The 15,498-nt window shown below is 48.9% G+C and overlaps 1 protein-coding gene across 8 annotated transcripts in view; it reads right to left on the minus strand.

Moving 5' to 3' along the window:
- The window catches only part of RIN2 (Ras and Rab interactor 2), a 181,793-nt gene that overhangs the window by 38,302 nt on the left and 127,993 nt on the right, over nucleotides 1-15,498 (minus strand). For all 8 annotated transcript variants that reach the window (XM_058679241.1, XM_058679242.1, XM_058679240.1 and 5 more), the window contains one exon: nucleotides 1,560-1,749. In XM_058679241.1, the coding sequence (XP_058535224.1) occupies nucleotides 1,560-1,749 (190 nt within the window). The remainder of the gene's footprint in view (nucleotides 1-1,559; nucleotides 1,750-15,498) is intronic.

The following is a 15,498-nucleotide window of genomic DNA, read 5'->3' on the forward strand; positions in this document are numbered from 1 at the left end:
CCCTCTCTTGGTACACAGCCACATGCATTCATTCCTGTATCTATTGTTGAGGCTGCTGCCAAGCCTACAGTACTTACATGCCGGGTCTGGGTAGACACAGCCATGCACCCTTTCCTGGGCTGCCCATATCTTACAGCAGGACACCCCCAAAAGCTCTCGTCACTGATGCCAAAGGGCCAGTTGTCCAAACCCCCTTTCTGCACCTGTGTCCCTCTGCTCTTCCTGCTGGCCACCACAGGGCTCCCCGTGCTCCACGATGCTCCCGCCATTGGCGTGGCATCCCCAGCCTGCCTGATCTCCCCAGGCAGGAGCAGGTAGGAGGATGGAGTGATTCCAAGGCAGGTTTTACCAGCAAGGGACAAGCAACCACTCACGAGTGGGGGAGAAAGGAACTGCCACCTAGCGACATGCCAATTTCCTCCTGCAGAACTCTGAAGTGCAACAGCAGACAACCCCTGGCATGCATGGGGCCACCCCGAGCGGTTCCCTGATCCTATGACCCTGCAGCTCAGCCACAGCCTGTGTGCTGGCCCAGGAACAGTCTCAGCAGAGAAGATCAAGCACAGCGTATGCCAACAGAGGTCTTGGTGCTGTCTGTTTCCATCTTTGAGAGAAAAAGAAATTAAGACTCACTCATCTGCAAGCCAAAAATTTTTTTTTAAAAAGTGGTAACAGTCAGTCTGTGGCTGATAGGAAACTCAAAAACTTAATTTTGTATCCAATTGTTGTGGCGCCACCCAACTAGTTACCATCGGACTTTCTCTCTTTGACTCTCCATTCATTTCTTAATCTCTACTGTGTTAAGTCTTTTTAAATCTGTGATTTTCTGCAGTTTCCATTTGTTCGGAAGTAGACAAGTTCTGCCCCAGTGGAAATGTCCCATATTCGGAGTGATCCAATGTGGTAGCACCCCTATGGCTTATGGGCATGAAAAATGTGCCCGGTACAATCGAGAAACTGAATTTCTGACTTACTTCAATTAATCTACATTGAAATAGCCACAGGGGGCAAAGGGCTACTACATTTCTAGCACCAACCAGGGTCTACTAATGACTGGGTAGCATTTTTCAAGAAATCTTGATGAAACAGTGGGTCCTGGATACACACACACACAGATGAAGAAAACTAAATCAGATTCTGAACTTGTGGGAAGCCAGTGATAAATGTAAAAAGAAAAAAAAATAGGATTCAATGTATGGGCTCTGGAACATCCCAGGGTCAGGATGAAAACAGAGCAACAGGCACCTAGGGACCTGAGGCTAGGCTTCTCTGTCCAGTTTCAAGAGGCCAGGCACAGGGCCCCTAGCCAGGGGTCTTCCACATAACCCAGAAGACCCCCACCCTGCTTCCTGCTGAGCCTTGTACTTCATAGATTAAATGAAGACAGAAAGCTGCCCCCAGAAGTTTCCAGGATTTTCCTGCATTGCAATCCCAGGTCCACATTAGGAACTATGCTCCCTATAAGCTGGGAAGAACGTTCTAGAACAAACACCAAGAGCTATAGGCAGCAGCAGTGGCTCTGGCTGCCTCCACCCATCCCCCGAGGTTCTGAGTCTTACCCCTGGAGGCTGGGACTGTAGAACTTGGGCTGCCTCCTCCTCACTCAGACTCAGCTGCAACCATATGGGGTGTGTGTGGAGGAGCCGGTCCAGGATGCTGAGCCTATTGGAGAGGCTGTCATAGCCAGAGTCCCGGGGGCAGGTCTTCATGTCCTTTTCCTCAGGATAGCCATCCTTGTGCCTTACCATGCTAGGAGAAAAGACAGACAGGGGTCAAATGTGGTCCTTCCACAACCAGAATACTACTCCTGCAAGCTCAAATCCAGCAGCGGAAAACATCTGGTCTGTGTGCCTTCGATGACCTGCAAAATCAGTGGGTCTGGCCCTGCCAAGGCAACCTCAGGAGGACTAGAAAATGCAGTACATTGGTGGTGGTGGCGGGGAGATGGGGGGGCAAGGAGAATGGACACTGTGGTACAGCGGGTTAAACAGCTACCTGAGATATCAGCACCATCCCATATGACGGCTAGCTCCAGTCCCAGCTGTCCCTGCCTGGGCTGGGTGCTGTGGCCCTTGCCACCCAAGTGGGAGATTCCGGCTTTGGCCTCACCCAGCCTTAGCTGTTGCAGCCATCTGGGCCATGAATCAGAAGACTTTTTTTTTTCTCTCTTTCCCTCTCTCTAGGTAACTGTATCCTTCAAATAAACAAAAATTTTAAAAAAGAAAAACAAAAACCAACAAATGTATAGCAGCCTAACGTTTAGTTAGTGACCTACGGATGCTGTCAATGTCCCAAGGGTCTTTGGCCGACCAAAGCTTGCCCAGCCTTGGCAGAGCTATGCACACAGGCACCTTCTAGCAATCACTTTTTTTTTGGTTGCCATCCTTTCTAGACTGAAAGCTTTCTGGAAGCAGACATGCTCACTTCATCCTAGATTTCTGCTACTTAAGGAGAGAACTTTGCATTTCACAGAGCAGACCTCCTGTTCCTAATCCATTTTCAGAAGTGCCTAAGCAGCCTACATAGTGGTATAGGCTTTGTCTTCTGGCATAAGGATCCCCTACTCTGAGGACAGAACTCCCAACACCGAGCCCCACCTACGGCAGCCAGGACGCCTGATGCTCACGGCCTCTAGCTGCAACATACCACGACGGTGCTGCTCCAAAGGCAAAAACACACTCACACATGCATGGTCACTTTTGGTACCAAATGATGGAATTTTATTTCCTCTCGCAAACCTATGCATTTCTATCATGCACTTATAATTTATAATAAAACTTTAGGGTGGAAATGGCATTATGCTGCTCAAAAAATCCTACTGACATCATTAGTCAACGAGTAGAAATAGCCCCAACACCTCTATCAAACGACAAGTGACTAGACAAATTGTGGGGCACCCACACAATGGAACACTCCCGAGCCACCAGCAGGAACAAAGGACTGACACATGCGACAACATGGCTACACCCACACAAAGCACATACAAAGCTCCCAGAGAGGAAGTTCCAAGATTATTCTGGTGCGAAAAAAATTATGTGTTTTTTTTAAGATTTATTTTTTTTTATTTGAAAGTCAGATATGCAGAGGGGAGGAGAGACCGAGAGAAAGATCTTCCGTCCGATGATTCACTCCCCAAGTGGCTGCAACAGCCAGAGCTGCATTGATCTGAAGCCAGGAGCCAGGAGCCAGGAGCCTTCACCAGGTCTCCCACACTAGAGTGTGGGTCCCAAGGCTTTGGGCCATCCTTGACTGCTTTCCCAGGCCACAAGCAGGGAGTTGGATGGGAAGTGGAGCAGCCGGGATACAAACTGGTGCCCATATGGGATCCTGGCATGTGCAACGTGAGGATTTAGTTACTAGGCTACTATGTTGGGCCCAAACCATACACTTTCAATGGGTGACTCTTCTGTCATGTAGATTACATCCTAAGAAGGTATAATGATCTTGGTGTCCCAGAGAGATCAATTAGTAGGTGATCCATTTCATCTCCATTTTATAAGCAAACACTGAGGCCGAAGAAATTACTGAACTACCTCGAGTTCCAAACAGGTGTGACACAGCTGAGCTAGAACGGAAGCAGTGGTCTCATGTGCTCAGCCAGCTTTGTGGGTGGCAGATCAGAAGTGGGAATCCTCCCTGTGGGGTGTCTACTAGATGCTCGACCCCTTCCAAGACACCCTCACCTCCTCCTGCCATCAGCCCTGAAGCATGGGTGCTGACTTAGGTCCTAGGATCCTAGGAACTGGGAGTTTCAGAATGGCTGAGTACTTTGCTCCAGCCCATGCCCAGTTGTAATCCATGAACGCTGGGCGCTGCATCCTGCTCCCTGCCCCCTACTCAGAACAGACACTGTCCCTGGCTCTCAAGGGGCAGGCTATCAACATGGCTCGGAAGCAGCCGGGAGAACACCTGAGCTCACCTTTGTTCCTCAGGTGTGAATTTGGCTTGGGCTGCACATGGCATTCACAAACCTGAGCCTAAGGAGACCCACATGTGGGGCCCAGGGAAAGCCTTCCCTGCTGATATGGACAGACGAGGAAACCCAGCATTAGGGGAATGTGGGCCATTCTGGGTGGACAACTCCACCCTGAAGAGGTGACACTGCCTTCAGAGGTGCAGGTTGACCCCAGGAGCAAGCGTGTCCGTGTCAAAATCTGTTTTAGGCAACTGGATTCACACAGCACCTGGTGAGATTCACAGAGAGCAGTGAATTTTTATTTTTGAACATTCAACTTGAACTTCACCATGTCTTTTTTTTTTTTTAATTGGAAAGTCAGATATACAGAGAGGAGGAGAGACAGACAGAAAGATCTTCCGTTCTTCAGTCCATTGGTTCATTCCCCAAGCAGTCACAATGGTCGGAGCTGAGCCGATTGATTTAGCTAATGTGCCTGGGAAATACAGAGGAAGATGGCCCAAGTGGTTGGCCAAGTGCTTCCATGAGGGAGACCCGGACGCAGCTCTGGGCTCTTGGCTTTGACCGGGCCATTGCAGCCATCTGGGAAGTGAACCAATAGAATACACATCTCCAACCCTCTCTTTCTCTGTAGAATTTTGACTTACCAATTAGAAAAAAAAATCTAGAAAAAAATGCAACACTAACTCTGATCAAGTTCTGCATCTTGTTTTGTTTCTGTGGCAGGCTAAGGAGGCAGGTGGATCATAGGCTATGGAAAGAAATCTAGGAGTGGCCTCAGGCTGGTCTTTGTTGACCAAGATCAAATGCAATGGTCTTTAACACAGCCACTGTAACGCTCATATACACCGAGAATAGATCAATGGACACTTGTTTCTTCCTTTAGAAGGGTGTGTCCTGTGACTCAGTTCTTTGAAGAAGCTGAAATCCCTTTGCTGTGATAAATGACTTCACCGTGAAAGCCATGGCCCAGTCACGAAGGCGGGAAGCAGACTCACGGAGCCTCATAAATGTACAAGCATAAATTAGACTTTGTCTTTGCACACGAGCAGGTGCCCTGAGTCTGCCAGCCACTGAAGGTTCATAGTGTGTTATTACAGGGTACCAGGGCTTTTATCAAGGGGAGCCCACAGGGCAGAGAACCAAGGGACACTGAATGTGCAGTACACACTTTTCACGTGCCCCACCCAGAGCCCCTTTATCACAATCTTGTCTAGCGACCACTGATAGACAAACTTCTTGCCTGGGGTGGGGAGGTGGGGGGAACAACTCCAGATGATACAGGGCTTCTGAGCTGCCTGCATGGTTAGGCAGAGCAGTGCTGTGGCCTGGCGTCCTCCATCCTTATTGTCCTACCCCTGTCCCCAGGCACAGGCTGACCCCAAGAGCAACAGTGCCCATGTCAAACTCAGTTTCTAGGCAACTGGATTCACACAACACTTGATGAGATGCAGAGAGCAGTAATTTCTTTTTTAATTTCTTTTTTATTTTTTTTTTTTGAACATTCAACTTGAACTTCAGCAAGTCTTTTTTTTTTTTTTTTTAATTGGAAATTCAGATATACAGAGAGGAGGAGAGACAGAGAGGAAGGTCTTGTAATCATTGGTTTACTCCCCCAGCGGCCGCAATGGTCGGAGCTGAGCTGACCCAAATCTAGGAGCCAGGATCCTCTTCCAGGTCTCCCATGCAAGTGGAAGGTCCCAAGACTTTGGGCCGTCCTCGACTGCTTTCCCAGGTCACAAGCAGGGAGCTGGTTGGGAAGCGGGGTCGCCGGGATTAGAACCAGTGTCCATATGGGATCTCAGCGCATGCAAGGTGAGAACTTTAACCACAGGCTACTGTGCCAGGCCTGAGAGCAGTGATTTCTAACACAGAGGTCTCCATGATAAGGAGAGGAGGCTTGTAAGAGGCAAACTGCTATGTAATACTCCGGGAGATGTCAATGACGGCCCGGGCACAGGGAGACAGCCAGAGGTCCAGCCACAGGCCTCCAAGCCTGGGACTCTTCTAACTTCCCTAGCCTTGTCCTTCTGACCTGAGAGTGGTAAATAACAGTTGCCGGCTTCTCCCAGCCAGGCAGTACTTGATACAGCACAGGACACTCGAGTAGACACTGAAGCTAATAATCAACACGCTATTAGGAAACAGGACACTCATAGTCCCACTCCACAGATCACCTAGTGATTTGCAAAAATGAAAAGGGGATCTGGCTTTATTGCAGGACAGGTTAAGCCACCAGCATCCCATACCAGCCTGCTGGTTGAAGTCCTAGTTGCTCCATTTCTGATCCAGCTCCCTGCCGATGCACCTGCAAAAGCAGCAGCAGATGGCCCAAGTGGTTGGGTCGCCATCATCCACGTGGGAGATCTGGATGGCGCCCCCGACTTCCCGCTTCAGTCTAGTTTAGCCCTGGCTGTTATGGCCATTTAGGGAGTGAACCAGCAGACCGGAGATCTCTCTCTCTCTCTCTTTCTTTCTCCTTATTTCTCTGCCTCTCAGATAGATAGATTACCTTGCAATGGAGAAACCCAGCAGACACCATAGTAACCAAGTCATTATCTTCCCTGCCCCACCAAGTGATCAATCTTAACTCTTCCAAACTCAGGGATTCCATGCAAGACTCCCAGCTCTTCAGAAATGTCAACATCAAATAAATCAGTAGCTTATCCCAATGGATTAAGGATTTGGAACAGGATTATTACAAATAAAAAATAAACAGAATGAAAACTGCATTGAGTTTACAGTCTTTATCTCAAACAGTGTCAGAATTAAAAAAAAAAAAAATGCTGTAAGAGGGCCCAGCACAATAGCACAGTGGCTAAAGTCCTCACTTTGAAATGCGCCAGGATCCCACATGAGCATCCAACTCCCATCCAACTCCCTGTCTGTGGCCTGGGAAAGAAGTCGAGGACGGCTCAGTCTTGGGACCCTGCACCTGCGTGGGAGACCTGAAGGAAGTTCCTGGATCCTGGCTTTGGATTAGAGCAACTCCAGCAGTTGCCACCATGGAAGATCTTCCTCTCTGTCTCTCCTCCTCTCTGTATATCTGCCTTTTCAATAAAAATAAATATATTTTTAAAAAGCTGTACAAAACAAGGTATATTTTCTCTTTCAACTATATACACAACATTAAAAATAAAATAAAAAAAATTTTAAAGAGAGGCAAGAGGTATTCAAGTAAAGGTCTATGCAGGCTAATTGTGTATTACTATTGGGTTTCTTGAAGATGATCATACTTCCTATGCTATGTAGGGAAATTGCAATGGGGAGGCAGGTGTGTAGCCAGCTGCGGCATCTGACTCCACCACTCATGTGGGAAGCCTGAATTGTGTTCCTGGTTCCCAGCTTCAGTCCCCTAGCTATTGGGGGCACTTAGGGAGTCTACCAGGAGATGGAAGGCCCATTCCTGCTATGAGGAAGAATTCCAGGGCAAAGTGTGAAAAGGCAGCAACGTTTCAGCATTTGCTACATTTAGGTGCCTATGCCCCATACTGGAACGTTGGCTGGAGTCTTGGCTACTTGACTTCCCACCCAGCTCCCTGCCAATGTGCCTGGGAAGCAGTAGATGATAGATTAAGTACTTGAATTCCTGCCACCCACATGGGGCGCCTGGATGGAACTCCTGGCCCCTGGCAGCAGTCTGCCCCAGCTTGTCCCTGCTGTTATTTAGAGAGTAACTCAGATGGAAGAATTCTCTGTCACTGTGCCTTTCAAATAAATAAATCCTAAACAAAACAAAGTAGAACCTTAGTTTGGTGAATAGCAAAAATAAAGTTCAGTGGGTCCACATACAAGGGAAAAAGTCAAACTCCTGCTGTCAGGCACTGTGGGGGCACAGTGAATGAGGCTCAGCAGGGGTACAGGGCTGTGGAGGGGTCTGCCCTCAGAGTCAAGACCAGAAAACAAGCACAATCCTGGGCTGTGTAATAGCATTCCAGACAACCACAGGCTGCACAGGCAATGGCGGTCCCGGCAGACTGTACTGCCTGGTGCCATGGTGGCTTGAGTTATTCTGTGATGGTCACCCAACCGTGAAATCAGCCAGTGACACACTTTTCAGAGCATATCCCTGTTGTTGACGTGTGACTGTACACACACAGGCAGCTAAACAAGGGAAACGCAAAGCCCTCCAAATCCCCGTGTGTGTAAAAATTACACATTCAGGAGGATGAGCAATTACCTGAGCAATTTATATCAACTACAACAACGGACCTCTTTTTTGTAAGAATAAAAGTGGTTTCAATTAAATATCTAAAATGCACTCATTTTCTCCTTTCTCCAGTGGCTACCAGGCTAGTCCAACTACCAGACTGAGTTGATTGACAACTTTTGAAACCTCCCAGAAGGAGTGGCACGCCCTCTATGGCAGCAGAAAAGGCGGGTGGTGACACAGTCCAGTGATGCCTTCCAGCTCCCTTCTCTGGGTGTGCATGCTCAAGTCCGCATTCCTCCACTCAAATACCCTCGCACCTGCCTTGGCCTCCAGCTATGTCTGACATGGACCTACACAAAGTCACTCTTAGATTTTATCTTCTGTTGACACCTTTGAGCCATCCAGAGACACTGGGATGACTGAGTCACTGAGAAAAACAATCCCCCACCCCAGGCACCAGGCTGGGTCTCTGCACCAAGTCTCCCTTTCCAGCCTTAGCGGGGGTGTGGCGAAATCTCTGGGGGAAAACAACCCTGTTTGTTTGCCTGCTCTTCCCAGGCATACCCAAAGGCTGTTGTGGGGGTGGGGGAATCCTTGAGGGTTGGAAGGAACTTGGGACAAGCTTCAGTCACCTCTCACCTTTGGCTCTCATCCAGAAGGGCCTCTTGGCAAACTCAACCCTACAAAAGACTCCTTGCTCTTCCAGCAGCTTAAGGGCCAGTTCCCAAAAGGAACCTCCAAGACTTTTAGCAAATCAAAGACTCTTCTTGTTCCCATCCTGAGTTCCTAATGAGCGGTGGTATTACGAAGACAAACTGATGGGAAGGACTGTTCTAAACAGGATGCTAACCGAGGAAGAGCCCCTTTGCCTGTGACTTCTTCAGATTCAGCATGATACTTCTTCCAGTTAGAAAGAGCTGCAATTCTGAGACTTAGCAAACAACTCAAACCAAAGCAAAACTCTACTGAGCGCATACAGCAGGGTGATTTGGGCATTTTATGACACTTTAATGGTTTGACAGTATTGGGCTGGTGCTGTGATGCTGGCATCCCATGGGTATGAGTCCCAGCTGCTTTACTTTTAATCCGTCTCCTTGCTAACGCACCTGGGAAAGCACTGGAAGATATTCCAAGTGCTTGGGCCCCTGTGCAAAGATTGGAGATCTTGAAGAAGTGCCTGGCTTCTCCTTTTGGCCTGCTCCAAGAGCTAGCTAGTATGGTCATTTGGGGAGTGAGCCAGCAGATGGAAGATTTCTCTTTTCTCTATTCTCTGTAACTGCCTTTCAAATAATTAAATAAGTCTTATTTTTTTTTAAAAGACTGCATTATGCAAAGAGTGGTAGGTATGTCAAGGTGACATACATAGGTTGTGTCTACTTAAATGTTCACTAAATATTTCAATAGTATTAGGTATGTGCGAGTTGTCAGACAGGATAGTAGGCAGTTAGGGTTTTCTGGGTCCCGGGAGTCATTTTTCTCAAAGATAAAAATGGTGTTTTCTCCTCCATGTCTCAAAATCACCAGAACAATTAACATATCAGTTCCCCACCTAAAGCACCCACCCAATTGCATTAACAAGGGGTAGTGTCTGACTAGCAGGGACTGAGGAAGTTAACATCTTTTTGAGCCTTTTGTCTCAAAGACAGGTACTATACAAATCAGAGTTTTCCCTCTGTTTTTAGAAAAACTCCTTTGAAGTGAAGTTTTAAAAGATGCCTGCACCCCCTGTACATGGGGTTTTCCTCCCTTGGAGCCCCTTCCTACCACTAACGCAGGGGCTGTCTCTTTCTTTCCTAAATAAATCAGACTTTGAAAACTAGAATGTGTCCCCTGAACATTCTTCTTTCATGTGAGACAAGAATGGAGGCTGCTGCTGTTGCATCTTGCGTCAAAAAGTTCTACAGCAGGTAGAGTTACAAAACGCCATTGTCTTGGACTAAACTCTGGCACCAGGCCTTGACAGACCAGGCTGAAACTCACTTGTTTATCTGACCTTCTAGCTATTGCCAAATCTGCCACCCAAGCTGGTTGCACTTGGCTTTGGGATCATGACACAAAGAGGGTGAACTGAAGAAAGCTGCTGTTGACCTGCCCTTTATTGCTCTGTCTCCCTGGCCCAGTCATCCAAGGCCAGGAAGCCTTGAAACAACCCACCATGCCTCCCCCTCTCCTGCCACCTTCTGTGGCCCTTTTCGGTCTCCTCTGTGTGGTTCCTTGGCAACCCCGGTCTATCCTAGGGTATGAACGGCTGCCTGATTTTAGAGTCAGCAAGAAAGCCATAATAGATCTAGACATGGAGTTGTTGTGATTTTGCCCTTTGACAACAGTCATGTGCACATAGTGCATTTCCCAACTGTGTTGAACACAGGAAATTTACTTTCTAAATAAACAAGTTTTTAAATAAATTGGTGGGTTAAGCTGTCACCTGCAGTGCCTGCTTCCCACATGCCACTGATTTGAGATCTGACTGCTCCAGTTCCGATCCAGCTCCCTGCTAATGCTCCTGTGAAAAGCAGTGAATGGCCTAATGGGCCCCTGCATTCCACATGGGAGACCCAGAAGTTTCTAGCTCCTGCTTTTGTATGGAAGATTCAAATTCTCTCTCTCTGTTGTAACCCTGCATTTCAAATAAAAATAAGTAAATCTCTTAAAACTGTGTATCTTTGCCATTCTTCAGCCCCATCCTTACTGAGTTCAAGCTGTTCTTACCAATGTCTACTACCATACCTGGCTTCTACCTACTAGTAGCCACCCTCTTTACCTCTTGTGCCTGCAGGTCAACTTGTGCCCACGGATGCCCCTTAACTACTCCTTGTACCCCTCCGGAGGAGTAGCCCATCAGACCCTCTCTGCCTCATATTTCCCTCTGTTACTCAATTTGACTCATCCCTGGGTCATAGGCAGCCTAGCCCAGGACAGCCTCTAGCAACATAACTGTGTACATGGGGCAGGCCTGTGGAGCAGCAAGCAAGCCACTGCTTGCAATGCCTGCCTCCTGTACCAAGGTGTCTAGGTTCAAATCCTGTCTGCACTTCCAATCCAGTCTCTTACCCAGGGCACTGTGGAAGGCAGCAGGTGATATAGCTCAAAACACTTGGGTCCCTACCACCCACGGATAGAGTTCTAGGCTCCAGGGTTTGGCTTGGTTCAGGCTTGGTTGCTTCTGGCATTTGGGGAAGTAAACCAGCAGATGGGGGTAAATATCTGTCTCCGTGGGCATCGTCTGTCTTTCTCTCTCTCTCACTCTGCCTTCCTAATAAGAAATGAAAGAGCTACTTCAGGCGCAAGCCAGGGGCCTGAGCAGCAGGCCTGTGGAGAGGTAAGATGTGTTCCGAGAAGTCTGGAGGGGTGAGAGCCAGGGCACCATGGGTGCAGGGCCCGCCCTTTGTTCCGCTGCCCACAGGTGCAGTCTCTAACCCAGGCTTTCCTTAGCCAGAGCCTAACGGAGACGCCCTGGCTGCTCAGTTCCAGTCTCAGGGGACAAAGGGTTCTGTCTGTGTGATTATCAGGAAATGGGTGGCAAGTCACCACCACAGCCACTCAGTGCCCCTGGCTCTTGGCCATCCCAGGGCCTGGGGCAAGAAAAGGAAGCAACTTGCTAGTCTTTCCGGAATAACAAAGTCTAAGATTATAACAACTCTGCCTCCCCTCTGTCTCCTATAAGCATTCTCTAGCCTTAGATCAACCATCCAAGTGGTGGGGTGGGAGGGGGGGCTCTTGATAGCTTGGTTATTAAAGTCATCGAAAAGGAGGCCTGCACATTGGCTCCACTGACTAATTCTCCACTTCCAAGCACCAGCATGAGTACCTGTTCATGTCCCAACTGCTCCCCTTCCCATCCTGGGCTGGGAAAGAAGCGGGGGATGGCCCAAGACCTTGGGCATGTACAGGAGCTGAGTGGCTTTGATTTTTTAAAGATTCAATTTTCATTGGAAAGTCAGATATACAGAGAGGAGGAGAGACACAAAGGTCACTCCCCAAGTGGCTGCAATGGCCAGAGCTAAGCTGATCTGAAGCCAAGAGCCTGGAGCTTCCTCCAGGTCTCCCGCGCAGATTTTACAAGGTCCCAAGGCTTTGGGCTGTCCTTTCCTGCTTTCCCAGGCCACAAACAGGGAGCTGGATGGGAACGGGACTAAGTCAGAATATGAACCAGCACCCATATGAGATGCTGGTGCTTGAAGATGTGGGATTAGCCTGTTGAGCCACAGAACCAGCCCCAGAATAGATAGATTTTGAAAGGCATGGCAAGGGTTCCAATCGAATCTACCCTGATTCTAGTGTCCTTCAGCCTCACAATTGTCAGGGATTTGGTGGAAGGAGGGTTTGTAGTGACTGAATCAAAGCACTAGTGCTGGGGCTGTGGTTCTCTGCCTGCAGTGCCAGCATCCTATAGGAGTGCCAGTTTCAAGTTCCAGCTGCTCTGCTTCTGATCCCTGCTAATTGCCTGGGAAAGCAGTGGAAGATGTCCCAAGTCCTTGGGCCCCTGCACCCATGTGGGTCGACTCAAATGAAGCTTCTGGCTCCTGGCTTCGGCCTGGCCCTGGCTTATCTGGACATTACAGCCATTTGGGGAGTGAACTAGTGGATGGAAAATCTCTCCTTTCTCTCTGTAACTCGGCCTTTCAAATAAAAATAACTAAACTTTCAAAAAGCCAGTGCTTTGGCCTGTGGCCACATGTCATTTAGCCTCAGTTTCCTTGCATCTAAAAACAGACTCCTGGGGGGTGGCGGGGGAAGCCGGGAGAACAGAGGAATGCGTTACCAAAGCAAACACAACCTGCGGGTGTGAGAGCCTGGACTGCATCTGGAACATGAACACCAATCCCATTGTGTGTCATTTCCAGGATGACTCTTCCATCATCTCCTGGTTTCTGGAGAGTCACAGAAAAGCCAGCAAACCATGGGCTTCCGTGCTAGGACCCTCAAAGGCGACTCTTGAAACAGCAACAGCGCTCTGCAGCTTGGCTTGGCAGAATGTAATGTGACTCGTTGGCAGGGGATGAAGGGGGTGGGGGTAGTCACCTTTGTGGTGGTACCTAGAACCTTCCTGCCGAAGGCTGCTAGCAGGTCCTTCGGGAGCTGTCAAGTTTTCCCTCTATTAGGACCTAGTACCAATCTCACACCAGTGCGTGCCACGTTCAACTATCAGACGGCAAAATGAAAGCAAAAGAAAAATAATCCAATGTTTTTTGTGCTTAAATTCCCTTGTGTTTCTCGTCTCTCCTGGGGCCCCTTCTCCTTTTGTCCATGCCCAGCCTGCAGCCGCGCCCCAGACCGAGGCAGCCCTTACCCGTGAGGCTGTCAAGCCACACCAATCCCAGAAAGGTACACTTGGCGACGAGGCATTGCCATGGGACCCAGCCTTCTCACTGCCAGCGGTCAGGGCATGGTGCATGGGAAGAATGAAGGGCAAGGGAGTGGGCATGTCACCTGGCACTGCAGACACTCACAGCCCATTGGAGCGCCTGGCTTCAATGCCCAGCTCCGGCAGCCCCTGGCAGGCAGCAGAGGACGTACTTCAACAGCTGGGCTCCTTCCACCCAGGTTTGGGGATCCAGACTGCATTTCGGCTTCCTGGCTCCAACGCAGACATTTGGGAATGAACCAGAGGATGAGATCTCTCTCACTCTGCTTCTCTCCGTCTCCAATAATTCAATAAAAGTTTAAAAATAAAAAGTAGTAAGGGGGCTGGTGCTATAGCGCAGTAGCAAAAGCTTCCTCTTGTGCTGGCATCCCATATGAGCGCTGACTTGTATCCTGGCTGCTTCACTTCCGATCCGGCTCCCTGCTAACGTACCTGCGAAAGCAGCACTGGGTGGCCTAAGTTCCCTGGCCCCTGCACCCTGTGGGCTGTCTGCTGGCCCACAGACATTGCCAGGTGAGTTCAGCATACCCACTGCCCTCTCCCCAGGGGCTTGAGGGAGAATCGCCACTGATACAGCTGAGTGGCAAGAAACAGTAGACGCCGTCCAATTTAACTCGTTATTGTAGTTTTTGAGATGAAATTTCAGGGCCTGGGTGACTTTTTTTGAGTTCTATTTCCTGTGGACTGGCAGGAGGGCACACAGAATCCGGAACACGGAGGGAGCAGTGTGTGTGTGTGTGTGTGTGTGTGTGTGTGTCCGTGTGCGTGAGCACGCGCATGCTCACACTGTCACTGTCACCAGAGAAGGGCGGTGGGCATTTTTTGCTGCGAGCTTCCTCTTTGGACTCTCCAGCTCCTGATGAAAAGGCCAGATAGGGAGTTAATACTGACCACGACCTTCATTTGTTCTCGAACAAAATAAGAAGTCCAAACAAAGAACCTGTTGTCCCAGTTGCCCTTGGAGCTGCCAACAGGCTAAAGAAGGAGCCAGGCGGACTCCAGTCTGGGTCCCTGCAGCCCGGATAAAGCTACCACGCTGCTGCCTGCCAAGCGAGCCTTCCTAGGCACTGCCGTTTTGGCTACCTCAATGTTACAGGTCACTCTGGTGCTGCTTCCTAGAGAAGCAGACCTGCATCCAAGACGGCAGCCAGGGCAAAGCCGACGGAGTATGAAATATATCCAACCTGGGCCTGGCACGTGGCCTAGTGGCTAAAGTCCTCGCCTTAAATGTACCGGGATCCCATATGGGCGCTGGTTCTAATCCCGGCAGCTCCACTTCCCATTCAGCTCCCTGCTTGTGGCCTGGGAAAGCAGTCGAGGACGGCCCAAAGCCTTGGGACCCTGCACCCATGTGGGACACCTGGACCCATGTGGGAGACCAGCCATTGTGGTCACTTGGGAGTGAATCATTGGACAGAAGATCTTCCTCTCTGTCTCTCCTCCTCTCTGTATATCTGACTTTGCAATAAAAAAATAATGAAAGAAAAAGAAATAGCTACAACTCTGTTTGTAAGTCCCTGTTCCAATTAGGTGGCCAGAGAAGCCAGCCATGACACACAGGAAGGGGCTGCCAACTTATGCACACAATGGAACCTGTTCCAGGGCGCTGGGCACGGTCTGCGTGGCCCACAACACTACCCTGGTCAATCCATGGGCAAGTACAATCACCTACCATTAAAACAGGAAGTACTGCAGAAAGTAGTACACACACATTATATTAAAAATTTAGATCTTTAAAGTGACACATTATATATATATAGTAGTCAGTCCAGCCTCCCTTCACCCCCACCCCCAATCAAAACTTGTTCTGTCTCAAGCGTTGGGATTCACAGCTATTTTAAACTTATTCTCTGCATCATGCCTTTTCCTCAATGTGCATCTTTTATTTTTGGTAATTAAAAAAAAAGAGAGAGAGAGAGAGAAATTGTAAATGTTCTTTTTTAAAAAATGCCAATGCCAAGTATGATAGATCTAACCAACCAAGAAATATAAAAGACTTCTTGGGCCGACCCAGAACTCGCTCTTCCTCCTGCTTAGCTTAACAATAAGGCTGCTGTTGCATGT

This window comes from Ochotona princeps, chromosome 22 (genome assembly GCF_030435755.1).
Source record: "Ochotona princeps isolate mOchPri1 chromosome 22, mOchPri1.hap1, whole genome shotgun sequence".
Taxonomy (NCBI): domain Eukaryota; kingdom Metazoa; phylum Chordata; class Mammalia; order Lagomorpha; family Ochotonidae; genus Ochotona; species Ochotona princeps.